We start from the raw sequence: 27535 nt of genomic DNA, 5'->3' as shown, positions 1-27535 counted from the left end.
TCACGCTGAGACAGGGCGTCGGCGACGGTGTTAAGGCGACCCGGACGGTACTCGACGGTGAAGTCAAAGCCAAAGAGTTTACTGATCCATTGGTGCTGGGGCACCGTCGAGAGCCTCTGATCTAGCATGAACTTGAGGCTGTAATGATCCGTGCGGATCCGGAAAGAGCGACCCCAAAGATAGGGCCGCCAATGGCGTACGGCCTGCACCAACCCAATGAGCTCACGTTCATACGCCGCCAACTTAAGATGATGTGCGGCAAATGGGCGACTGAAGAAAGTGAGGGGTCCCTCTCCCTGGTGTAGGACCGCATCGAACCCCGCACCGGAAGCGTCGCAGTCGACGGTGAAGGGGAGGTCAAAATCCGGCATCTGCAGTACGGGTCCCGTCGTGAGGGCCCCCTTGAGGGCCTCGAAGGCTGAAGTGGCCTCCTCGTCCCAAGAGAAGGCGTCGCGCCGGAGGAGACGCGTGAGTGGGGCCGCGATGAGGCCAAACTCCCGGATGAACTTCCGGTAGTACCCCGCGAGGCCAAGAAACCCGCGAAGAGCACGCGGAGACTGCGGAATCGGCCAGGCGGCGACGGACGCGACCTTGTCGGCATCCATGGCCACTCCCTTGGCCGAGATGACGTGGCCGAGGTAAGCGACCGACGGCGTCCCGAACGAGCACTTCGAGCGCTTAAGATGAAGATGATGCACCCGAAGCTCGTTGAAGACGACGGCCACATGCTGGAGGTGCTCTGCCCAAGAGGCGCTGTAGATAAGAATGTCATCAAAGAAAACGAGCACAAACCGGCGTAAGTAGGGCCGAAGGACATCGTTCATCAAGGCCTGAAACGTCGTCGGGGCGTTGGAGAGGCCAAAGGGCATCACCAAGAACTCGAAGTGGCCGTGATGAGTCCGAAACACCGTCTTGGCGATGTCGTCTGGATGCATGCGCACCTGATGATACCCTCAGGTCCAGCTTGGTGAAGAAGCGTGCCCCGTGCAGCTCGTCGAGAAGCTCATCGACAACCGGAATAGGAAACTTGTCCTTCAATGTGAGAGCATTAAGGGCACGGTAGTCAATGCAGAAACGCCACGTGCCATCCGACTTACGCACGAGGAGGACCGGTGCTGTAAACGGGGACATGGAGATGCGGATGATGCCGGCGGCAAGCATGAGTGCACATTGTCGCTCCAACTCGTCCTTCTGCAGCTGTGGATACCGGTGAGGCCGCACGGCCACAGGGGCCGATCCCGGAAGGAGGTGAATACGGTGGTCGTAGATCCGGGCCGGTGGCAGACCCTGCGGCTCCTCAAAGAGATCCCGGTGCTGCTGCAGGAGCCCGTCCAAGAGCGGATGCTCGGCCTCCGTGGTCGCCGTGGCCAGCTGAAGAGGGGGCGCGGGTGCGGCCCCCCGAATACCCTCCCACCGAATGCGACGACCCAAACGCCAAAAGGTCATCGTTAGCGCGTCAAAGTCCCAAAGGATAGGACCCAACGTGCGCAAGAAGTCGACGCCGAGGATAAAGTCGAAGCAGCCCAAATCGATGCCGGCGCATGTGATGGTGAAGTGCTCGTCGCCGATAGTGATGGGCACGTCGCGGGCGAGCCCATGGCAGCGTAGACGGTCGCCATTCGCGACCGTGACCCATAACTGCTCTCCTCCGGCCGGCTGGAGCGCAAGTCGCCGCATGGTGGCCTTTGGCAGGAAATTATGCGTGGAACCTGTGTCCAGGAGGGCCACCAGGCGCTCGCCATGGATCATGACCAGTAAAAGCATCGTCCGTTCATCACGGATGCCGGCCAGCGCGTGAAGGGACACCACGAAGGCGGTAGCCGGGCCCGGTGCGGGTGCCGCTGCGGGCTCCGCAAGAGTCGGGGTGCCGAGGTCGGCCTCCGGGGTGTCATCCTCGATCTCGTCCGTCGTCTCCAGGTAGAAAAGGCGCGGACAAACATGGCCCGGCACATATGGCGCATCGCAGTTGAAGCACAGGCCCAGGTGCCTGCGTTCCAGCTGCTCCGCCCGAGTGAGGCGCCGGAACGGCCGTGTCGGGGCTGGGGTAGCGGCCGGGGCGGTGGTAGAGAACGCCGGTGCTGCCGGAGGCGGGCGGGGAGGCTGGCGGCCCCCACGCGGCGCGGATGGCCATGGCGACGTCAAAGCCTGGGCACGCTGCTCGAACGCCCGCGCGTAGTACATGGCCGTTTGAAGGTCTTGTGGTCCCTTCATCTCAACGTCCACGCGGATGTGGTCGGGAAGGCCACCGACGAAGAGCTCCGCCCGCTGTAAGGCTGTCACACCAGGCGTGTGGCACGCTAGAGCCTGGAAGCGGTCGGCGAAATCCTGCATCGTGGAGGTGAATGGTAGGCGGCCCAACTCGGCCAAGCGGCTCCCGCATACCGGTGGCCCGAACCGAAGAAGACAGAGCTCGCGGAAGCGATCCCACGGTGGCATGCCGCCCTCGTCCTGCTCGAGGGCGTAGTACCAGGTCTGGGCGGCCCCGCGAAGATGGTAGGAAGCCAGCCACGTGCGCTCGGACGCGGGCGTGCGCTGTCCACGGAAGAACTGGCACATTGGTTTAGCCAGTTAAGCGGGTCTTCGGAACTGTCGTACGTGGCGAAGTCAATTTTGGCGAACCGGGGCGGCTGCTGGTGTGGGGCGCCTGGGGCCACGGCCTCGGCGGTGCGGAGGGCGGAGGACGGCACCCGGTCCAGGGTAGACGGCCCGGCGTACTGCCCTGGGACGCCCGACGCCTCGGGCTGCCACGGGGACCCTGACGGGGGCCGGGCCTCCGTGGGAGCCGACGGCGGCCCGTGGAGCCAGTCGGGCAGCGGCGATGGCGACGAAGGAAAGCGGACCTCCTGGATAGGGAGGCCGCTCGGCGAGGACCTGCCCGGCCCAGGGTTGGGCGGTGGCGGTGGTGGAGCGCGCGCCATGGCTGCCGGGAGGGACGGCGCGGTGGAGGGTGGCGCGGATGGTGGAGTCCAGGTCGGCCACTGCGGTCCCTGGGCGGAGGCGGATGGCGCGGTTGGCACCGTGAACGGCGTCGGCCATTGTGGCCAGGGCGTCGTCGAAGCCGTCGGAGCGGGAAGCACTGGGTAGCCGCCGGTGAGAGCCGCCGGTACGGGGTACCACAGCAGCGCCTGCTGGCCCGTGGCCGCGGTCTGGTGGAGCGGTGGGGGCGGCCCGTATGGGCTGGCCAAGTAGAGATGGATGCCCTGGACCGCCACGACTAGGTCATTGAGCACGTCGGCCATAGCTTCTGGTGTGAACTGCGGCGGCGGGGGGGGGGGAGGCAGCGGCGATGGCTGCTGGATGGGAAGCTGCGGCGATGGCTGCTGGATGGGAAGCTGCGGCTGGCCCTGGCCCGGCGTGGTGCCGGGGCGGAGGAGAGCGGCGCCGACAGGGAGGCCGTAGTGCCCGTCGACGCGGCGGCGGTAGTGGAGGAATCGGTGGCAGCGGCGGTGGGGGAGGCGTGGGGCAGCGGTGGCGGCGGTGGTGGGATTGGCGGGGAAGACATGGTCGAAACCCGGGTACCTGATACCAAGGTGTTAGCGGATAGGGTTCTGCCCGGTCTTGATCGGAGACAGTAGGGGAAGGAGGGGGAAGGGCGAGGGCTTGAGCGCGGCGGCGGCGAGAGAAGGAGGCGGCTAGGGTTTAGGGTTTCCGGCTCCTCTGGGAGCCGGGCAATAGAAATAGTCTTATTGCTTAATTCCAAAAAGAGTCTTACAACCTATATTTATATCCTAGATAACTTGCAGAAGAATTAACCTAAGATAACTTGTATAAGAATTAACCTAAGATAACTTGCATAATCTGAAAATAAAAACTAAGATAACTTGCGGGCCTAAGCCTGCCTGTTGGGCCTCCTTCGGCCATAGACCTGGCCGGTCATAACAGTGCCCTCACCTCACCCCCAAAGAAACCAAGTTACATGGCGTGATGGAGATCAATACAGCAGGTAGGCAAGATAAATTATGAAATAATCATATTCATGATATGGTGTTTTCCTGGTGCATCCATGTGCTTTTTTAATAGTTCCCATAAGATTACCCAGGCATGATTTTTTTTAGTCACTGCCATGAGCTTCTTAGTCTTTGTTAGTTCCTGACCAATCAAAGGCAATGGAAATTTACCGGATCCAAGGAAGTACTTTTGATGGAAGTCCAAGGATCGATCTCATCTTGTCCTGGTGCAAACATATATACCAACTGTTTTTATGTCTTATAACATGGTGCCTTTTATATGTACTAAATTAAGGAAATACCAATGTCTAGGAGAAGATGCAACATCACAAACAACTCATAATTGATTATTGTATATAGTATAGCTAGCAAATCAATGTATATTATGAGTGATACTTCTCTTTATAATGCTACAGTCTTTGTGAAAGTTAGACCATTTATTCCTCTTCAATTGACATGAATGGCTAAAGTTCAATAAAGTCTTCATGTTTGAAAATTCACAGAATGAAGTAGTAAGGAAACTTGAGAATAAGTTCAAATTGTGAGAGAGAAGGAGCGATACAGACAGTGCATCCGATAAGCGAGATAAGTTTCTCTTAATATATATAAAAGCACACCTTACCTGAGGGAAGGAGCTAATGATCGATTCCACTGGTCTGCTAGCATCGGCGGCGCTGAGGGTATTCGTGTGTATTCGTATGAATACCCATTATTGAGCGCAAAAAAAATTAATACATACTCCCTTCTCTCGACGCACGCGCCCACCGCTCGCTCGTTCTGTCGTTCCCCAATCCCCCACTTCCCCTGCTCTCGACGCACGCCGCACGCGCCTACTGCCCTAGCCGCCCAGCGACCCCCGCTCACCGCCCGCCGCCCCGCCCGCCCTCAGCCGCTCAGCGCCGCCGCCCGCCAGTGCTCGCCGGCCGCCAAGACCCAGCGCCGCCAGTTCTCGCCGGTCGATCGGGGGCTGCACCGACCGGACTGCATCGCCGCCCCGCCCCGGCGCTCGCCGGACGCCGGCTGCTCCGCCCCAGCCCCGTCGTTCGCCCCTCTTCTGCTATTCATCAGTGTCCAGTCCAGCCGCCCATCGCCCGCCGCGGCGCCGCCCAGCCCAGGGACCAGCGGCAGTTTTTCTCCCCCCTGCGGTCAGGTACAGTCCTAAAAAAAACAAAATTTCAGTTTTTTAGTTGATTCGATTTTGCTTACCTAATTATTGCAAGTAGTTGATTTAATTTGTAGATGCTAATTTCTTCCTTGTTTTGTTGTAATGTAGATGAAGAAGAAGAATGAGACTGGTGGTGGCAGTAGGATTTTTGCATTGTGGGAAAAAGCTTCAAAAGCAAAGAAGATTGATGAAACGTCTACACCGAATCAGAGTGCAGCTGCATCGGGTACTTGTACCTCTCATGTTCAGCTTGAGAGCAATTTGCAATTGGCGTTAGGGCAAGCACCGAATGCGGAACGTGAACCGGAGAGCAGAGAAGCAACCCCAACCCCAATTGTAAAAGATGCTGAAACAAGTGATGCAGATGATGACCCAATGGAAGCAGATTTGGAGGCACTCGAACCTGATCCTGGGAAGCGGATTCCCATCTCAATGTATGCTGTCAATGACCAAGATAGAGTAAGAAGAAGATATATTGAGATGAAGCCATGTCAACCAAAGAATCATAACTTTGAGTATACAAATAAAAGTGGAGTTGACCGTCGCTTTTGCCGTGCTTGGTTTAAAGAATTTCCATGGATTGAGTATAGTGTGGCAAAAGATAGTGCTTTCTGCTTTGTTTGTTATTTGTTCAAGGATAAGACAAAATATCCCGGTGGAGATGCATTTGTGAAGAATGGATTTAGGAACTGGAACATGAAATCGAGATTGAAGAAACATGAAGGTGAGGTTAGTAGTGCTCATGCTGAAGCTCAAGAGAAGTATGATATGTTCACTACACCACAAGCATCAATTAGGGAGTCTTTTGCTTCAAACACCTCACAATATAAGGCTTTGTATAAGCAGCGTTTGACATGGACACTCAAATGTTTGAGATTTCTATTGCACCAAGGCTTGGCATTTAGAGGACATGATGAAAGTGAAAACTCACTAAATAAAGGAAATTTTCTTGAGCTTTTAAATTGGCTAGCTGGAAATTTTGAAGAGGTTGATAGGGTTGTTCTAAAAAATGCTCCACAGAACTGCAAGATGACTCACCATGATATACAACATGAGCTAATAAAATGTTGTGCACAGGAGACTACAAAATTAGTCATTGAAGAACTTGATGGTGGCCACTTCGCAATACTTGCAGATGAGTCTAGTGACGTGTATCAAAATGAACAGTTGGTAGTTTGCTTGCGTTACGTTGATAAGAAAGGAAGGGCTGTTGTAAGATTTCTTGGTCTTGCTCATGTTCAAGATACTACCTCTTTGACACTTAAAGCTGCTATTGAGAAAATGCTTATGAAGTACAATTTGACCTTTGCAATGGTTCGTGGACAAGGATATGATGGGGCTAGCAACATGAAAGGTAATGCTAATGGCCTAAAAAAACTGATTATGAATGAGTCTCCTTCTGCCTATTATGTTCATTGTTTTGCCCATCAACTACAATTAACTCTTGTTGCTGTTGCCAAAGAGAGTGGTGATTGTACTTGGTTCTTTCAACAACTTGCACACTTGTTAAATGCTCTTGGCATGTCTTGTAAAAAGATGAGAATGCTTCGTATAGCTCAGGCTGAGGAACTCATTGATGCATTGGAATTGGAAGAAGTAGAGACGGGGAGTGGGCTGAATCAGGAAATGGGTTTGGGAAGGCCATGTGATACACGTTGGAGCTCTCACTTCAAAACCGTGAACCATGTCATCTGTATGTATGGTGCAATACGACGAGTCCTCATCAAGATTGGAAAAGAGTACCATGGTGCGGAGGCGCAAGCGGCTCTAAGCATATTGACACCATTTCGATCATTTGAGTTTGTTTTCATGGCACACTTGATGCAAGAAATATTTGGATACACAGATGAGTTGAGTAGAGCTTTGCAAAAGCAAGACCAAGATATTGTTCATGCTATTGAGCTTGTTGATATCACAAAGTATCACTTGGAGGGTTTGAGGACTGATCCTGGATGGGATGATTTTCTCAAAAAGGTCACATCTTTTTGTACAAAGCATAAGATCAAAATTGTTGATATGGAGGGTCCTTACTTTCCCGCTGGCCGGCCTAGAAGGGGTTTCTTTAATGGTGCAACGAATTACCATCGCTTCAAAGTTGATATGTATGTGAGTGTCATTGATAGGCAAATTAGCAAGTTGAATGAAAGATTTGATGAGGTAAACACAGATCTACTTTCTTGCATGGCAGCATTTTGTCCACTTCGTCTATTTGCTGCTTATGATCAAGAGAAATTGGTTAGGCTTGCTACAAAGTTTTATGCTAATGATTTCACAAGTGATGAACTGGCAAGACTTCCATGGCAACTAAACATGTATGTTACTCATGTGCGTAGAGATGAAAGGTTTCAAAACTTGAAGAATCTGTGTGAGCTTTCAGTTATGCTTGTCGAGACAAACAAGCATGAACAATACTATATTGTTTACAAGCTTCTTAAGTTGGTATTAATTCTGCCAGTAGCTACTGCTAGTGTTGAAAGGGTGTTCTCTTCAATGAACTATGTGAAGAATAAGCTAAGGAGCAAAATGGGTGATGATTACTTGAACAATTGTTTGGTTACATTTGTTGAGAGAGAATTCTTCAATCAAGTAAAGGATGAGGATGTCATCAATCTCTTCCAAAAAGGCGATCGTAAAGTTATATTGTAAGATGGGATATCATCAATCTGTCAAATAAAAGGTACTGGTGTCTTTATGTTCGTGTATAATTAGTATGGTCTGATGCATTAAAAAATTACTATTGTCGTACTGGTGTCTTTATAGTACATTTAGAGTATTTTTATGTGCCAATGAATACCCAGCCTCAAAATCCTGGCGCCGCCACTGTCTGCTAGCCGCTCACATTTGCTGCTCCATTTTTTTCTTCCACACTTGCTTCCGTATACCTTTGTTATGAAAACAATGACACTATAGCGTCTTCTTTTTCTTTGCTGTGGTTTTGTTTTTATCATGTATGGCATACATATAAATATGTGGTTAAAACTGATGTACTTCGTTTGGATCTGCTGCCTGTTGCATTATATATCCAAACGAGGACAAGATCCCACTGGAAAAAGCACCAAGAACTTGTGTATGGAGATGCTTGGAGCGATGAAAAAAGTTTCTTATATATTCATGACAATGCATCTCACAGTTGCATGACAGTTCTCATTTCATTTGACTATTAATCTTTTTTATCTTTCTGATTTCTATATGTGTTATGCAGCCAACAACAATTATATTCAACTAATGTAAAAGATTATGGTCCTCTTTCTTTTCATTATTTCATTTCTCTTTGGTTTTCTCTTTTATGTTGCAGTGGCATGCGAGAATGCTACCTGTTGTTGTTTATGTAATCATCTATTTCTAGCTTATGTCTTAATATTTGCAAGGAACAGGAGATGCACTGCTAGGGGAAAGTACAAATGCTCTTATCAAAACCATCTTTGTTATCTATATTACTACAAGGTTAAGCCATTCAGAAATCAATGCCAAGGTGTTCATCATCATTTTCAATTTTAAGATGCATCATGGACTATAGTGTCAGTATATGATCATTGGATTCCTGATCACGTACATTACTATAAGGCTAAGCCAACTAGAGAACTGGGAACTATCTACAAGTTTAAGCCAGCTAGAGAATTGGGAACTATCTATAAGGTTAAGCCAGCTAGAGAATTGGTAACCATTTTTGAAAGAAAAAAGCCATAACTGTACATTCTATTGGATACACTTTCATTCATCCACTCTTATGCAGCAATAGCGTCTTAGGCACGTAAATTATTTTTGACGGGCAATGGCAGTGGTTCTGCCTTTTCATATAAGAAGGAAGCAAAGGATCAAAGATCACGACTGGCCGCTCGGATTCAACAAAAATAGAAAAGAAAGAAGAAAGGAGAGGAGGAGGCAAACACTATCTAAAAACCTCTCTGTACAGACTCATCTCCTCTCTAGCTAAAGCAGCAACAGTCTCGGGAGAACATCTCTTACCCTCAAAAGTTCTTGTATTTCTTTCTTTCCATAGGTTCCAGGCAATATAAACCCCCGTGGTAATCTCAGGAGCCAACTTGGGTCTCTTGTGTAGCGCCCATACCTGTCGCCACCAACCTTTGATAGTGATGTTCGTTGAGTCGGCCTCCGCAGCGGCTCCGTCAGAATGATGGAAAGAGAACCAGACCTCCTGAGCATAAGGATACAGCAGGGTAATGTGCGCAGCCGTCTCAGGTTCTTGGTCACACAGCAGTTCTACATAACTTTTTGTGGTTTCTTCTCGACGTCAGATAATAGTCAGAGGGTCTAACTTGCTATTCTTAGGGATCAATCATTTAGAAAGAGTGTTTCAAGATGACTGCAAGCAAACGTGATGGATGTATCTTATTTTTGGTCGCCCTTGAATGGAACACATTGTTCCATCTAATGAAATACATTTAGTACTCACACATGGTTTAAAACATATTTTTGCTGCTGATGATAGGTCGTTGTCTTGGAGTGTCATTATTACTTACATTTTTTTCAAAGAAAGAAGAGTTTGAGTTTTGAAATAAAAAGCACACTTGTAAAAATTAATGGAGAGGGAGTATCAAATTATTTTCCTGTGCATTTGAATTCTTGCATCAGGTATTGAATCTAGTCAAAATGTGCGTTACACGTGCACACTTACTAGTTTCAGTAAACTAGCATGGTGGCCCTCGCAGACTTGTATTGTATTGACTGTTAGTTTGCCCTGACCTTGTACACGTTGCCTAATTATTACAAAGAATAATACTCTCTCCGGTTTATATTACTTGTCGTTCAAACGAATGTATTTAGCATTGAAATACGTCTAGATACATCCGTTTGGGGAGGCTTTACTACGGTCCATCTCCAGGATGATCTCCCCGATGATATCAAGTGAAACCTCACCACCAATGGAATTTATTCCCCGGCATCGGCCTATAGGTCTCAATTTGTGGGCGTTGCCGCTTCAAACATGAACAAGGTTGTGTGGAAGAATTGAACACCGTCCAAGTGCATGTTCTTTGCCTGGCTCGCTACCAAGGATAGAATCTAGACAGCAGACCGGTTGCACAGAAGAGGGTGGCCAAACTACAACTTGTGCCAGCTGTGCAAGAGGGAGCCGAAGACCGCAACTCATCTTCTGGATGCCATTGGACGGTGTAAGATGGCGCGAGGCAATTTGATTGCAATGACTTGATGAATTGAAGGTTGTGGAGCGGTGGCGGGATCGAGCTATGCCGGCGAGGAATAGTCTGACATGATTTCCCTCTTAATTGGCATGTCGGGTGATTTGCTGTCATACAAGGATAGTAGAGCAAGAGGTAACATACAATGGCGTTGTCTTCTACAGATTTTCCACCGGTGGCCACATCGAAGGATGGTGCGGGACTGCCCGAGCAAGAGGTAACAAACAGTTGTGTTTTGAAGAACCTTACTCGTGGTCTTTGTGTTGTCAAGATATCATAGGTGCTGATGGTCGTTGCTGCATTTTTGTCGATCGTTGTTTTGATCGCTACAGGGGTCATTTCTTTTCCTTTTTTTCTGCCACGGCATAGCTTTGGTCTTGTATAACGTTGCTCTTGTTGGTGGATCTTTTGGACATGCGTGTGTGTGTGTGTGTGTGTGTCAGGGGAAGTGTTGGTTACGTGCATCCTAACTATGTAAAGGCTGAATTTATTTCTCACCATGTTTGTATCCCTTAATGCTTCATTATGAGATAAAAATGCCCTTTATCGAAAAAAAGTGCCTATGTACGTGAGAAAAGATTGAAGACTGGTGATTCCACTGCCTCCTTCTCCGTGAGAAGCGTAAACAAGGGGCATTGGCGTCGTCTGTTCCACTGCCAATGTCTTTTTGAGGCATCATTGTTTGGTGTTGTCGACCGTAAAATAAGGGAGAAGAGTCGACCAACCTAGGGCACGAAGGCAAATACGCCGGCATGGACGGTTGTGTGTGAAGGCTGGGCACAGGGGCAAATACGTTGGCATCTACTTCCAGTTAGTGATTTAAACGCTCTTATATTTTTACAAAGGAGTATATGAGAATATAGAGGCCGTGATGCATGAGGCAGACATGTTGCCTAATCTGTCGATGGTCATGAAAGGATTAGCTGGAGTAACAAAACATGTGCTAGTGGTGATCGATGGGATGGATAACATGGATTGATTATTTTGGCAGTGGTCGACGCAGTGTTGTGGGTCGCACGGCCGACACTATATTGGGGAAAGAGAAAAATTGATTAAGGCCCTCAGAGGAAAGATGTTTTACAGCATTGTTCACGGTTGATTTTTTTTGGCGCAGAAGGGGGGGGGGGGGGGGGGGGGGGAGGGGTGACATTTCATTACATAACAGTTCATAATTTAGTGCATGCTATTGATGGGTAATTTTTCCGGCTTTAAAATTGATCTAACAGTTTTGATATTTTAATGGACAAAATAAAAGGTTAAATGTTTTTGGCATTTGTGAGCAGTTGTAGTTTATTACCTTTTATTTATGGTTAGCCCTTCAAACACTTTTAATACTTACGAATTTGAAAAAAATTTGAGATATTTGGAAAAATGTTCATGGATTTAAACATATCTGCTATTTCAGAATATGTTAGTGTGAATTAAGAAACTGAAAATAAAAATGTATTCACAATTTTGAGAAAATTTTCATGATTTTTAAAATCTTCATGAAACAGGTAAAAAATCTTGAAGAATTTTAAAAATGGCCAAAAATTCAAGAAAGTTCAAGGATTTGTAATGTATTTAAAAAATCATGAATTAAAAAGAGTTCGAGAATGCAAAAAAAAATTGATGAATTTGAAAAGCTATTCGTCAATTTAAAAAATGTTCACAAATATATAATTGTAGAAGGAAAAGAAACTGATAAACAGAAAAGAAATAAGAAACTTAGAAATAAATAATAAAGAGAACCTAAAAACCTTGATAAAATAAAAAAATAAAAGAAAAGAAAAGAAAGAAACAACCTTATGAAGAAAATCTGAAAGTCAGGTGGAATATTCCAGAAGCTTCTGAAGACCGAGCGAACGGTTCTAAAATATTCGCAAAACTAGGGTGAATTAGCTGCCTCTGATAAAGGCCCGGCCTACCAGTAGCACTAGTGGGCTATTTCTTGCGAACCGATCGTATCATCGGCGGTATTATTGGTCGGGCAGTGCTATACCTCGCCTACAGCAAAGATGGAAGCGCGGATCACGTTAGCAACTCCCCAAAATAGGCCAGGCCCAGCGCCGGACGGAGTGTGCATGAGTCACCACGTACCCCGCATACCATAGGTATGTTATACATTTTTTTCTGTATATTTTGTGAAATGATCCATGAAAATAGATTTGGAACATATTAGAAGTATGTTCCTATAATTTATAAAAGTGTTTTGAAAAATATCCATCAGATGTTTGGAAATGGTCCATCGTGTGATTAAAAAATGTTTAGAATGTTTTACAAAAATGTTCATGTATTAAAAAAACATGTATATCATATAGAATGTATCATCTATTACGAAAATGCTCACCATGTTTTTATAAAAAAATTCATCATTCTTCATGTGTCAATGAAAAGTCCATCTTGTGTTTAAAATGTTCGATGTGTATTTAAAAAAATGTAAAACATATTTAAGGAAATATTCACCATGTATTTAGAAATCAATGTTCAACATGTGTTTCAAAAATTATCATTGTGTGTTATTCGCCATTAATTTAAAAAATGTTCAACATGTATTCAAAAATATGTTTCGCAGGTATCTAAAACTATTTAACGTCTGTTTGAAAAAAGTTCAACATGTATTCAGAAAAAAATAATGTGTGTTTTAAAAACATAAAACACGTATTTGAATTTTTTTTATAATGTATTTTTAAAATGAGATAAAAGTTAAAAATAAAATAAACAAGAAAATGATTTTTTAATAAAACCTAAGGAAAGCCAAAAACCAATAGAGAAAACACAAACGTATATATAAATTAAAAACATGGGCCAAAAGTTCCCAAAACCGCCAGGCCTAGATACAATGCAACCTCACAGTAAGCGAGGTTTAGCATATGTTATAAAGGTGCGCTACTCCTATAATAATTTGGGCCATTTTGTGTTAAATTTGGCCAATGGTGGCCTTAAGTGTCCCCAAGTATTCATGTAACAAGGTGCCCTTCCATCTTCAACATAGGCACAACCCTTGCATATCGACAAACATGGTGTGTATGAAGAGCAACTAGTTAACATATGCACCGCAAGGGGTACTTTTGGTGCGTGGGAGCACTCCGGCATTGTCATGTGTTGTGCATTGGACGATTCCCTCGACGGACCATTTTTTAAGTTTTATTTATTCTTTTATCCTTAGTTCCATGTTTTCCTGGTTTTTTCATGTTTTCCTAGGTTTTTGGTCTGTCCGGGGCTTAGGTGTGATCTGTGCTAAGCACATGTATGCTTTGTTGTGAAGCATAGGAGTGCTCCATGCAGAAGCATATGCGGCAGGCCCTGTAGAGAGCACATCTTACTTCACACAGAAGCATATGTGTATGTCATCCATATCTGTTCCGGCCCCTTTTAGCGCGATACCTACTCCTTAGATGCGCCGCTCACTGCCACCATCTCCGCCATGGACACTTTCCAGAGCCGCACTTTTCCTTCAAGGTAATAACTCATCTCCCATGTCCTTCCCATCATCGTACTCCCGTACTTCATCCGTTCTTAAAAGAGTGTACTTCTAATTTTGTTGTAAAGTCAATTTTTTTGTTTGACCGTATTTATATAATAATATATGAACATTTATGCCGTCAAATTAGTAGCATTAGATTCATAATAAAATATATTTTTTATCATATACTTATTTAGCTTCACAAACATTAATATATTTTTGCATAAACTCGATTGGTTTGACCCTCATAATGTTGGAAGTACACTTTTTTAAGGATGAAGGAGTAGGTGTGAGTGATAGGTATCAATCGCCGTCCGCTACACCGCCGGCTGCTATGCGCTCGGTCAGACCACGAATCATGCACTGCAACTTCACGTGTGGCCATTACTATCTTCACGTTGACATGGACTTGTACTTAAGATAGTCTAATCAGTTGCAAACTTGCAATATGATGTTGCATGTACTCTGCTCGATTAAATACAAACACAGGGACGTAATTACTGTTTACGCCAGGTGCATTTGGGCAAATTCAACTGTCGTCGGTGATCCCGCTGGGATAAACAATACGTACTACGTATGCTTCACCAGTGGAAGACCCTCGATAACTTGCGAAACTCACTCATACTGCGACGTGCACACACCCCCACCATACCACGTACGCCGCCAAGTGCAGAATCTACCCAAAAACTAATCACCAGCAATTCAACCTGTTCACAACAGTACTAATGCTAACCAGACTCAACTAGCACACACGTCCTCACTCACTCACCACAGCAAGAGAAAGCAAGTGGCGATGAGCTGTGCGCCGGTCCGTGTCAACGCCGGCTTCGCCGCCGGCGTCCTCTTCGCGCTCCTCGTCTGCTTCATCCTCCAGCAGGAGGTTGCCATCAGCGGCCTCAGCGGTAGCCATTTATCCCTTTCATTTCACCGTTTCATGAATCTTCTGCTTACCAAGAGGCAAACACAATGCTTTATAGCAACTTCTCTCATCGTTAGCTAGATCCTAGCCTTGTTGATTGACGACCGGTGAGGCTTTTGTTTTTCTACCTTGAGCACACACACGATCGATGCGGTTGACGGCAACACTTCTTTCCTGTTGCTTCATATGCAGTCGCCACCACGGCAGCAGTAGCGCAGTGGATCACGCTTAAACAGCTGAGTAGAGATCCTGCTGCAATGCAGCTCATAAAAGCTCCTGGTGAAAGTGAAACACGTGAGTATTTTTTGACCTATCTGTCTTGCTTTGTGCCAGCAACTATGCTTATTTCCAGTCCCCAGTCTCTGTAAGCTGAAGATCAAACTCTTGCTTGTTGCTTAATCTACAGTCGTCGCTTCTGACGTGCAGCGGACCCCGGACATACAGCTGATCCAAGGTTCAGGTGAGCACAGCACTCCGGTCCTTTGCTTTGATCAAGTTTGCATGCTCAGGTCGTTTAATTTGGGTATCCTAAGAAATCGCAAAATGGAAAACTGTTTGTTTCGACTCCTGTGTATTTAGCCTACGGATGCCCGCGTCTATTGTAAGCAATGAGGTAATGTAGGAGTACATCGACTCTCAAATTTCACAGTAAATACGGGAGTTTTTTTTTTTGCGGGGGTTGACATAGGCGTAAAACTCTGACAGATCTTACTAACAATTGATTACTTTGTCAATTCGAAGAACTCAGATCTAGCTAGCGAATATTTTCATTAAACTAATGGACGGTTGCCTACCCAGGGCAATGCATGGGAAGCAGTGAATACTAAATTTAACATCCTGTGATCCTGATCATCGCTATAGACTGTCAGAGTGAGGAGTAGCATAGTACACATTATTCTAGACTATATTATCTTTATAGGGTTAGTAACATATGTGTAGTGTCATGCAAACTTTTATTTATTAGATTATATCTCATTTTTCTTGGTATGTGTGATGTTAAAAACCGAGTCCCCTCATTTGTTTGATTGAATTGTGTGGGCGGTAGCTGTAGGGTTAGTAATGACGTGGCTGCAAATGGAATCAGTTTTTGCTTAGATGGCATAGTTGCTGATGTGGATAGCTTGCATGTTGAGAGAAATATCATAGTGGGGATGAACTATTTAGGTATTATAGATGAGTAACTAGCTAAGTTTCTCAATTTACCTACATCCTCATTAACCCATTGCTACATAGGAAAATTAGCTAAGTTGGACTCGATGTTACTCTTAAAATTACTCCCACTATGGCCAGTCAAATATGCAGGCCTGGGGTGCCTACCAAGTGAATTAATTAGTTTGTCACACACACCACATAAGTAGGAGTAGAAGTAAAAAAAAATATATAAGTCTATAAATGTCGGGAGCTATATAAGCAAGTAAGCATATCAATTTTGCATTGTTTCTTCACAGGAAAAAAAAGCATAACAATTTGCATATGGTTTAACAATGCTAATTGTTAACTTTCAAAAAAAAAACAATGGTAATTGTTTCTCCTTTCCTGGCGCGTGACAGATAATGGCAAGGTGGTGTGTAACATGGAGGGCCGCTCGCGTGACTGGTCCGAAACGTGTGAAGTCGACGGCGACGTCCGCACCAACGGCACAGCACTGTCGGTGACCCTCGTCCCAGCGAGCAGGTCGTCGGAGCGCCGGGAGTGGATGATCTCACCGTACGCGCGCGGTGGCCAGAGCCTGAGGTCGGTCACGGTGACGCAGTTGCAGGACCGATCCGCCGCCCCGCCGTGCACGGTGACACACACTATGCCCGCCGTCCTGTTCGGGATCGGGGGCTACGTGGGCAACTACTGGCATGACTACACCGACATTCTGGTGCCGTTGTTCGTCGCGTCGCGGCGGTACCACGGCGAGGTGACGTTCCTGGTCAGCAACATCCAGCACCTGCCGCGGTGGCTGGTCAAGTACAGGGCCTTGCTGCATGGGCTGTCCAAGTACGAGGTCGTGGACATGGACCGAGACGCGTATGTGCGGTGCTTCCCGCGCGTCACGGTGGGGCTCCACCTCGACAAGGAGCTGACCATCGTCCCCGAGCTGGTGCCGGGGGCTCCCCTCACCATGGCCGACTTCACGCGGTTCGTGCGCGAGACCTACGCGCTCCCACGCGAAGCACCGACCCGGGAGCCGGGCAAGAAGCCGCGGCTGCTGCTGATCCACCGGGGGGACTTCCGCCGGTTCCTGAACGAGCAGGAGATACTGCAGGCGGCGGAGGCGGCGGGGTTCGAGGCGGCGCTGTCGGAGCCGCGGGTGAACGGGTCCGAGACGGAGCAGGCGCGGCTGGTGAACTCGTTCGACGTGGTGCTGGGCATGCACGGCGCGGGGCTGACGAACGCGGTGCACCTGCCGCCGGGCGGCGTGCTGATCCAGGTGGTGCCGTACGGGAAGATGGAGTACCTGGCGAGGGCGGAGTTCAGCGAGGGCGCGACGGACATGGGGCTCAAGTACCTTGACTATAGCATAAGCGCGGAGGAGAGCTCGCTGATGGAGACGCTGGGGCCGGAGCACCCGGCGATCAAGGACCCTGAGTCCATCCACCGCAGTGGTTGGGAGAATATGTTTAAGCTCTACCTTAAGCAGAACGCCCGCATCAACACCACCCGCTTCGCGCCAACGCTGGTGCAAGCGTTCGACCACCTACGACAGCAGTAGGGGGGGAGGGCATGCTCATTAATCCTGTTGTTTTCTTTGGTAGTTTTTTCTCATTTTGGGTTAATTGTAGCCTCCCGTTTTTCTTTTGTCATTATTTTCTCCTTTTCACTCGATTGTTTGTTCAAATGTCTACTTCCACTTTTTTTTTATTGGTTAAGAAATGCATAATCGGTTCTACTCTTGCCAGTTTCAAACAGGAAGATCTTCATGAACCTGCTCGATTTATATCAGAAAAATCAGAAATGAATGTAAGGCAAGACTAAAGTACATCAAATTTTGGCTCACGACAGAGCAAAACAAAGGCAGGAAATGCGTGGGTACTCATGGACCCAAGCAGGCATATTCCACTTAGAGCTGCAGACAGAAAAACAACACAATTTCGAATATTCTTGCTAAAATTGACATGTGATAAATACGTAGGTACAAACAAGAGAACAACACCTGAAAAATAGTCAAGGCAACACACACACGCACACGCACACACATCCACATCTATGCCAAAACATATCATGACAAAAATGTGTGCGTTAAAAAAAGAGTGAATTCTGGTTTTTACCCTCTATTTTGATGTTTTTGACACTAATTACCCTATTTAGCAGGATTTCATCCATTTTACCCCATTTAGCAAATTTTTTGCCATAATTTACCCATTTTAAAATTTTACGAGCATTCTGATGAGCAGGTCCCAATTGTTAGGTCCATCTAGCATGCCCCATCAACAGTTTTTACCTACCTATTTTTCTCCACGTTGAACCAGTCCTCGCAGCTTCGCTCGACTGGGCTGGCCTGATATGATCGCCAGAGCAGGTCGCTCGCGTCCAACGCACAAGGCGTAAGTTGGGCCGCACCACTTTGGCCTCCAATATTCATAGCACACATTGTTCGCCTTCCTTCGAATCACACACACGCTGCAAACAAAGAAAAAAAAGAATTTCAACAATATTCAAAATGGTGAAAAAACTTTAAATCAATGTACGCCAGTTATAGATGGGTGATATGTATACACGTGATCTTCTAATAAGCATTTTAATTCTGTCTGAATCAAACACCTCACCGGCCAATGCATGAGTCAGGAAAACTTCATAATACACATATGATGGAGATGGTCAAAATCATGTGGAATGGGGTACGACATGATGGCTTGCTTGTTCACCAACCTCGCTGATTTGTTGGACGAGCGGCCCCCATAGATCTGCAACCGAGCACAACCTGATGGGGGCATGTACATGGACGCGCCCACGCCGACGTCGGCGAGCTTAATGGAGCTGGATTACATGGGGTCATTTCTTGCCTTGATGTCGCGCCCAGACGTCGGCGAGATTGACGGAGCCGGATTCCACGGGGTCATTTCTTGCCTTGATGTCACGACCATATATAACGCCGCTCGAGGAGGTATGAAATCACGCCGTTGCCGTTGCCTGACAATCCCTAACCATAAGTTTGAGCGAGCCTGACGGGTACGTGAGGGCAGAAGCCTGGACGGGCGATGCAATCTATTAGGCGTGAGTAAGGAGCGTGGTCGACTCAGGCATTATGCGTTGGACGAGACGCAAGTGACTTCCATCGGGCCGGTCCGGTCGGGAGAAGCCGTGAGGACTGGTTCACGAGAGAGAAAAATAAGCAGGAAAAAACCATCGATGTGGCATGCCAGCTAGACTTCACAATTGGGACCTGTCTGCCAGAACACTCATGAAATTTTAAACAGGGTAAATCGTGGCAGAACTTTTGTTAAATGGGGTAAAATGGATGAAATTTCGCTAAATGGGGTAAGTAGTGTCAAAAATGTCAAAATAGGGGGTAAAAACACATCGTGGCGACACACTAGTTTATTTAGATTTGCTATCAAAGTTGGATAAAAAAAAGGGTTCTGGTTTGTAATAAAAGTTAGCATGAGTGTACTCTAACAAATGCCATACCGGAGACAAATATGTCATGACCTTGAGACCACGTGTCCAGAAATTGCTCCCCCCCTCCGAATAGAAAAATGATGTTGCGAGGCTACATGGCAAAATGGCCATGATATACATCTGTTTTCGCCTTAAAAATTGCCATGTACCTAAGTGACCGCGCGTGACGCCGGCTGTGTACACGCCCACCGCAGCACTTTTGCATCCTCGCTGCCGCACTCGCGCGCCACCCGTCGCTGCTCCAGTCGCCGGAACAGCCTCTATCGTCCGTCGCCGTCCCGCAAGGTCGCACCATGGTACCCGCTGAACGCCACTCTCGCACGACCGCAACCCTCCCGCATCCTCGCCGCCGCACTCGCACACAGCCTGCTGCCGCTCCAATTGCCAGAAGGCCTTCGCCGCTGCAACCCCTCGCACGACCGCGACCCTCCTACATCCTCGCCGCCGCACTTGCATTCCGCCCGCCGCCGCTCAAATCACCGGAAAGCCTTTGCCGCTGCACCCTGCCTGACCAACGTCATTGGGGAAGGATGGGGTGGGGCGAGAATTGGGGGAAGTGGGTGAGCCCAGCTGAGGGGAGGAGTGGCTGAGAATCGTGGAAAGGGATAAGGTATGCGTGGGTGAATCTGGTGTGAACGAGAAAATCGTTCAGGTGAGTTTGCCTTTGACGTGAACGAAGGAGCTATGATGACGTGGCGACTTCACGTGCGCCAATATGCGTGCATGCGATCCAACGTTAACAAACTTGTTCGGGGCAAGATGCACAAACATAACACGTTCGGGAGTTATTGATTCCGTAAAATAGTTAGGTAGGCGCCACAAGGAGCTCCTCTTTGGCGCTCTCAGCGCTGCTTACACAAGTTGGCGCTCGAAGGCCATGGCTACTAGGTAGGCCCAGCATCACTAGCGCAATAACCATTGCAATGCGATGACTTTCATGTTTTATATATCCAAAAACAACACTATTTGTCCCTTGTTGTCCGTCCAACTATAATTTATTTGAAAATAGAAAACGTATTTTTATAAATAATTCACAAATTTTAGAAAAGGTTCATTGACTTTTAAAAATAGAATCACGGATCTAATAAAAAAGTTCACAAATTCAAAAAATATTATCAATTTTGAAAGATGCTCACAAATTTGAAACAAGTTCACCAGATTTTTAAAAATGTTCCCTGGATTTTGGGGAAAACATTCACAGATTTGGAAAACTTTCTTTCATTTTCGTAACAAAAAATATGAATTAAAAAAAGTTCATCAAAATTAATTTTTTGGCAAATTTGAAAAACATTCACTAGATTTTGAAAAAAAACATGGATTTGAAAAGGTTCATAAATTTTTATAAAAAAGTTCGCCCATTTTGAAAAAACAAATCACTTGATTTTTAAAAAACTTCACAAAATTTGAAAAACGTTCACTGGTTTTTTTAAAAAGTTAAACGATTTGATAAAAAAAGTACATAAATTCGTTCAAAAAATTTGAAAAACGTTCGCTGGATTTTGAAAAAAAATCGCTGCGTTTTAAAAACTTCACACATTTTGAGAAAAGAAAGAAAAAGGAAAAAAGAAAAAGAAGAAGGAAGAAAAATGGAAAGAGAATGTAACATCAGGTTGAGAAGTCTAGGTGGCTACCGTAGCCAACTGTAAATGTGGACGTCGTATGTTCGAGTCACAAGAGTGTGGTCGTGTTTTAAAACCGAAAAATGAAAGGATAAACAGGCCAGCCAGCACGGAGTGGTAGTGTGCGCCGGTTTGCGGAAAACACTATAACGGGCGCCTTCAAATAGGGTTTGCCGACGCCACGGACGCGCCTGGGGCCTTCCTTGGACTGACATGTTTTTATTTGGTCTTGCTTTAAAACAATTATTAATCATGCATTTGAAAAAAAAATGTGTATAGAAGCAATGTTGACTATGTATTAAAAATATCAAACTTGTATTTGAAAAACACTAATCAAGCATTTGAAAATGTTTAAATGGGTATAGAATGTAATGTTGATCATATATACAAAAACGTATCTTGTTTTAAAAAATGTTAATCCATCATTTAATTTTTTAAATGTGTATACAAAATATATTGATCATGTATTAAAAATGTTAATCAAGCATTTAAAATATGTCAAATGTGTATAGAAAAGAATATTTCTCATGTAAATGTACACAAAAATATATATAATGTGTAGAAAAATTTCCTCATTTATTTAATAAATGTTAAGCAAGCACTTGAACCAAATGTTAAAAAGTGTGTGAAAAATATTAATCAAGCATTTTGAAAATGTTAAATGTGTATAAAAAAGGTTGACCATCTATTAAAAAAATAAACTTGTATTTGAAAAATGTTAATCAAGTATTTGAAAATTGTCAAATGTGGATAGAAAAATGTTAACTATATATTTAAAAAATATTAAACTTTTATTTGGAAAAAATGTTAACCAACCATTTGAAAAATGTTAAATCTGTATAGAGAAAATGTTGACAATGTGTCCAAAAAATGTTAATTTTGTATTTAAATTTTTTAATGAAGATTTTAACAATGTTAAATGTATATAGAAAACAATTGACCATGTATTAAAAAAATTGTATTTAAAAACTGTTAAACACTTATTCCAAAAATGTATTAGTTATATACCAAAAATGTGTATAAAAAATGAAAACCGAGATAAAACGACAAACAAGATGAAAAACGGAAAATAAAGAAGCAAAATCAAAGAAAAGGCGGTGAAAACCGAAGAAACGGAAGAAAGAAACACCCCAGAAACAAAGAAAAATGGAAACCCTAAATAAAAAAAGTGAAAATCAATGAGGAAACGAAGAAAACCTAGAAAAATAGAAAAGAAAACTGAGACGTTGCACTGTCGGCTGTTTGCCAACTCGGTCATGGGCCTAAGCCCAGGCTCATCTCCCTACCTGACGGCACATATATTGGAGGCATTGGTGAGTGCAACCAACACACCCACTTTCTCCTCGCGCAACCCTAGCCATCATCTACTCCTTGTCTCACCGTGCTGCTTCCAGCGATCCCATCCCGAGGACCGCGTGAATAGTCAGTCGGGCGAGCAGGCCTCCGAAACCCCGTCATTCAAGATCCTACACCGAGAGAAGGGCGATAGGGTTTTTGGGGAGAGTCTCGGCCCGACTGCTCCCGATCCATCCCCGTCTTTGTCCGCTGCTTCGATTACTCCTGCATGGACACCATGGCTGTCCCCGCCAAGAAGAAGGCCACGGATGAAGCCGAGGTTGCTGTTGCCGTCGTGACCCTTGCCTGGCCTACCGGATGGTATGATTCGGCCATCCTCTACTTGCTCGTTCATGAGCTAGCCGTATATGATCTGTTCATAGATGTTTTGGTGCTATGCTATAGACGTGCACACATGTTTAGGTTTCAGTATGAGTTGCATACTATGAATGCCATATTTACCATTTGCTCGTGGATTAATCAAAAAAGTGCTAATATATCCAGCATTCTACTCGCTAAATCGGGTCTTTGTACTAAAAATAAATAAGGTGTGTGCTTATGTCTTGGCTAACTTCACTAGAACCGTGGGTGGCAATAATGTTTGGTCCTCTTGCCGGAGTGTATCCCAACTAAGAGTTTTTTTTTGCAGGGCAACTAAGAGTATTTGTTACCCTGCAAAAAGAAAACCTAAGAGTATTTGTTAGCGGACTGTAACCTTCTACCAGTCTAATAAATATCTCTTTCCCTAAAAAAAGGTACAAAAAAATAGCAACTAGGCAATATACACATGACTAGTCATTACTTGTTGCATGATGCCTATATATATGCATACGGGGAGTAGGAGAGAGCTCTTGTGATCAAAATAAATAAATCAAATGGACTAGGTAGATTGTATGATGCTCCACGCTTGTTGCTTGGGAAGAGTGCTCATTTGCAAGGATCGTCACGGTGGACCATAGTCTAGTATCTCCTCGCTTGCCTTGCTTTTCGATTCAGCAAACCACCTATAGGCTTGGAAGGCATCAAGAATTGAGGGATTGCATAGAATTCTCATCTCGCTTGCACTGCATGAATATTTAGCTATAACACAGCCCCACTACGTACATGAAACCTATCAGGTTCTGCCTAACCTTCCTCCCTCAGCAAGTCCAGACGTGTCTCATCATCTCTGGATCACCCTATGTCCCTAAGTTAATTCGCACCGGGTGTTTTAGGTACACCATCGTTAACATTTGCATAAAATGTAGATCTGTCCAATGTGCTAACTGTCACTAGTTGAGTATCGGTTGGCCAATTAAATGATTAGACGAAAATCACAGTCCAGAACGTACGCATCCCCTTCTACAGTCTGCTTGATTGTCCAAAAGAAAAAAAAATATAGTCTGCTCAACTAGTTTGTGAAATAGAATATCCTTCGGCCTGATTAGTGCAGCCTTGGAGCTACTCGTTGACTAGACAGGCCACATGTTTCTCTTTTTTTTCAGAAAATAATTCTTGTATTACTCAAAGATTAAGGCATACAATCTTGTCCAGCAATGTTCAAGACTTTCCCTGGACCAGAGCCTAAGCGAACCGCAGTTCGGTTATTCAACTCACCAAAGTTAGCCATAAAATCACTGACATTATTACAGCTCGACGAATACGAGTAATACAAAAATCGGATTCCCACATGCTAGTTTTGATCTCACTGATAAAAATGCATACTTGGACCTGTTTTTTTTTTCTGCTCTTCACCATGGAGATAATTTCCATACCATCAACTCTATCAATTCGCAAATTTCTCCACTGCAATGCTAAAGACAACCATTCCTTGACTGCTAGAATCTCAACCGTGCAAGTGTAAAGATGCCTACAAGAACTGGAAATAATAGCACCCTCATGATCCCAGAGAATCATACCAGTTCTTCCTAATCTCAACCGTGCAAGTGTAAGATGCGTACAAAAACTAAAATAATGACAGGGCATCTACAATGGGAGGTGCTTATCTAGACGCTTAGACAGAATAAAATAAATACCAGAAAAATTAAAAAGCGCTAAGCGTGCTTCAATGCAAGGCGCTAACCAGGGGCGCTAAATTAATGGGAACAAACAGCGCCTCGTCTCAGGCCGTGAAGGAAAGAGCCTAGCGCTCGGCTCCTTCTTTTGCGTCGAGGAAGCAACCGATGCCAGGATTGAGCGACGTAACTGCCGATTGGCCCGGGAATAAATCCTGGCGCCCGGCTGCTAGCGCCCGCGTTGGAGATGCCCTCATGATCCCAGAGAATCATACTAGAAAGAACCATCGGTGTTCAGTTTAAGATGTCTAGGTGTCGGAGGCATCCATGGAGTAAGTGACAATGTCCTAGATAAGGGGCCTCTCACCACGTCGACTCCCGGCCTGGTGGCCCGGGCTGAGGACCCCTTGTGAGTTCTGTCCCAGGCCACATCAGGTGGCCCATGGCCTATAATCCGAAGATTTGAGAAGACTTAGAGCATCTACAGCCGGTCGCCTCATACGCCCGGGCAGGCCGTCACGATTTTTTGACCCAGACGGCCCCCTCAAATGCACGGGCTGACCGACACCCCTCATATCCAGCCCAAATATGGGGCGGGTAAGGGAGCGCCCGGGCGCACCCAGGCACGCCCACCACGTTGGACTGACGAAGGGTTCCTAGCCGGAAACGCCCTGAAATCCGGCGGTCCGAAGCTCGTCTCCTCCGCTAGACCGGTGGCGCCGCCCGGTGCAGCTCCGACGGGCAGCGTCGTGCCTAGCCCGACTATTTAAGCTGACCGGCGGCATCGAAGCCCTACCATCTATCCACATTTTCCTCCTCCTCATGTCCACCGCTGCCGCCACTTTCCATTCCACCCATCCACCTAGTAGTCGTGCCCCCACGCCGCCGGGTGAGGAGCGAGCCTTTTCTGATGCCAAAGCGCCGGCTCGAGCTCCTTGAGCTGATCCGGGCTAGGCGCAAAGCCTGGATCGCCGCGGGGCTACCTCCGGATGTAGTGGATCCAGAGGAGGAGTTGGAGTAGGAGGACGAGGGCTAGGAGGAGGAGGATGAGGATGAGGGGGATGTGGGGGACGCTGGTGACACGGATCTGCAGGTGGAGCAGTAGGCCATCCTTGATTCCCTCTAGTCGGAGTCGACTGTGGAGGCCAGACGCCTTGCCGGCAGGAGATGGAGGTGCGGGAGGCCGTGGAGAAGGCGGAGATGCTCACCTACATGGATGAGGTCGCGTAGGAGGAGGATGATCGAGAGGCCTCCTACCCGCTCGTCCAGCCGGCGCCCAGGGCCGTCGTCTTGGGCATCTCTGACGGTGAAGACTAATTAGGTTAGTACGTAGGATTTCTTTGCATGCTTTGTATGGATGTAGGGGATGCAATATGAGAGAGGAGGAGCAGAGTTGCTAATTTGAGGCGTGACCGGTCACTGTCCGCGGATGGGCCCGGTCACGTCCACGGGCATTTGTGGGGTTAGATTTGCAAAATCCGACTGTAGATGCTCTTAGACGTACAAGATATCAAGCTGGATCCGTTGAGGAATCTATCTCCTCGTACGTAGCCAACTATGAAACATGTAACATTGGTGAAGGAAATATGCCCTAGACGCAATATTAAAGTTGTTATTTACATTTCCTTATATCATGATAAATGTTTATTATTCATGCTAGAATTGTATTAACCGGAAACTTAGTACATGTGTGAATACATAGACAAACAGAGTGTTACTAGTATGCCTCTACTTGACTAGCTCATTGAATCAAAGATGGTTAGGTTTTCTAGCCATATACATGAGTTGTCATTTGATTAACGGGATCACATCATTAAAGAATGATGTGATTGACTTGACCCATTTCATTAGCTTAGCACCTGATCGTTTAGTATATTGATATTGCTTTCTTCATGACTTATACATGTTCCTATGACTATGAGATTATGCAACTCCCGAATACCGGAGGAACACTTTGTGTGCTACCAAACGTCACAACGTAACTAGGTGATTATAAATATGCTCTACAGGTGTCTCCGATGGTACTTGTTAAGTTGGCATAGATCAAGATTAGGATTTGTCACTCCGATTGTCGGAGAGGTATCTCTGGGCCCTCTCGTTAATGCACATCACTATAAGCCTTGCAAGCAATGTGACTAATGAGTTAGTTGCGGCATGATGCATTACAGAACGAGTAAAGAGACTTGCCGATAACGAGATTGAACTAGGTATTGAGATACCGACGATCGAATCTCGGGCAAGTAACATACCGATGACAAAGGGAACAACGTATGTTGTTATGCGGTTTGACCGACAAAGATCTTCGTAGAATATATGGGAGCTAATATGAAAATCTAGGTTCCGCTATTGGTTATTGACCGGAAACGTGTCTCGGTCATGTCTACATAGTTCTGGAACCCATAGGTCTGGACGCTTAACATTCGGTGACAATCGGTATTATGAGTTTATGTGTTTTGATGTACCGAAGATAGTTTGGAGTCCCGGATGTGATCACGGACATGACGAGGAGTATCGAAATGGTATAGACATAAAGATTGATATATTGGACGACTATATTCGGACACCGGATGAGTTCCGAGGGTAGCTTCATCATCACCGTCATCATGCCGTCGTGCTGACAAAGCTCTCCCTCTACACTCTGCTGGATCGTGAGATTGTGGGACGTCACCAAGCTGAATGTGTGCGGATCGCGGAGGTTCCGTATGTTCGGTATTAGGATCGGTCGATCGTGAAGACGTATAACTACATCAACCGCGTTGTCATAGCGCTTCCGATTTCAGTCTACGAGGGTACGTGGACAACACTCTCCCCTCTCGTTACTATGCATCACCATGATCTTGCGTGTGCGTAGGATTTTTTTTGAAATTACTACTATCCCCAATAGTGCCATCCGAGCCAGGTTTATGCGTAGATGTTATATGCACGAGTAGAACACAAAGGAGTTGTGGCGTGGGTATATACATAAAGCTTGCCGTCACTAGTTGATTCTTGACTCGGCGGTATTGTTGGATGAAGCGGCCCAGGCCGACATTACGCGTACGCTTACGCAAGACTAGTTCTACTGACGTGCTTCGCACATAGGTGGCTGGTGGGTGTCAGTTTCTCCAATTTTAGTTCAATCGGATTCAATGAACATGGTTCTTTTAGAAGATCAAAAAGCAATCACTATACCGCGTTGTGGTTTCTGATGCATAGGTAAGAATGGTTCTTGCTCAGCCCGTAGCAGCCACGTAAAACTTGCAACAACAAAGTAGAGGACGTCTAAGTTGTTTTTGCAGGGCATGTTGTGATGTGATATGGTCAAGACATGATGCTAAATTTTATTGTATGAGATGATCATGTTT

At 46.0% G+C, this 27535-nt stretch overlaps 2 protein-coding genes across 2 annotated transcripts; both read left to right on the top strand.

Moving 5' to 3' along the window:
- Positions 1-5220: 5220 nt before the first annotated feature.
- Positions 5221-7761, top strand: LOC147963967 (uncharacterized). Its single transcript, XM_087528383.1, has one exon. The coding sequence runs from the start codon at positions 5221-5223 to the stop codon at positions 7756-7758; it is 2538 nt and encodes an 845-aa protein (XP_087384509.1). The 3' UTR covers positions 7759-7761.
- A 6736-nt stretch (positions 7762-14497) lies between these two features.
- LOC125515762 (beta-1,2-xylosyltransferase XYXT1) lies at positions 14498-17529 on the top strand. Its single transcript, XM_048681262.2, has 4 exons — positions 14498-14618; positions 14828-14929; positions 15042-15095; positions 16186-17529. The coding sequence occupies exons 1-4, from the start codon at positions 14510-14512 to the stop codon at positions 17334-17336; spliced, it is 1416 nt and encodes a 471-aa protein (XP_048537219.1). The 5' UTR covers positions 14498-14509; the 3' UTR covers positions 17337-17529.
- The last annotated feature ends 10006 nt before the right edge of the window (positions 17530-27535 follow it).

Source organism: Triticum urartu, chromosome 6A, assembly GCF_056163025.1.
Source record: "Triticum urartu cultivar PI428250 chromosome 6A, HENAU_Tu73, whole genome shotgun sequence".
NCBI lineage: Eukaryota > Viridiplantae > Streptophyta > Magnoliopsida > Poales > Poaceae > Triticum > Triticum urartu.
This window is presented reverse-complemented; position numbering and strand designations above follow the sequence as displayed.

What these genes read in the sequence shown, in the direction of transcription:
- LOC125515762 (XM_048681262.2), top strand. Translation starts at nt 14,510, where the DNA reads ATGAGCTGTGCGCCGGTCCGTGTCAACGCCGGCTTCGCCGCCGGCGTC. An exon ending in TGCCATCAGCGGCCTCAGCG is followed by an intron (nt 14,619 to 14,827) that starts GTAGCCATTTAT and finishes CTTCATATGCAG; the next exon opens with TCGCCACCACGGCAGCAGTA. An exon ending in ACAGCTGATCCAAGGTTCAG is followed by an intron (nt 15,096 to 16,185) that starts GTGAGCACAGCA and finishes GGCGCGTGACAG; the next exon opens with ATAATGGCAAGGTGGTGTGT.
- LOC147963967 (XM_087528383.1), top strand. Translation starts at nt 5,221, where the DNA reads ATGAAGAAGAAGAATGAGACTGGTGGTGGCAGTAGGATTTTTGCATTG.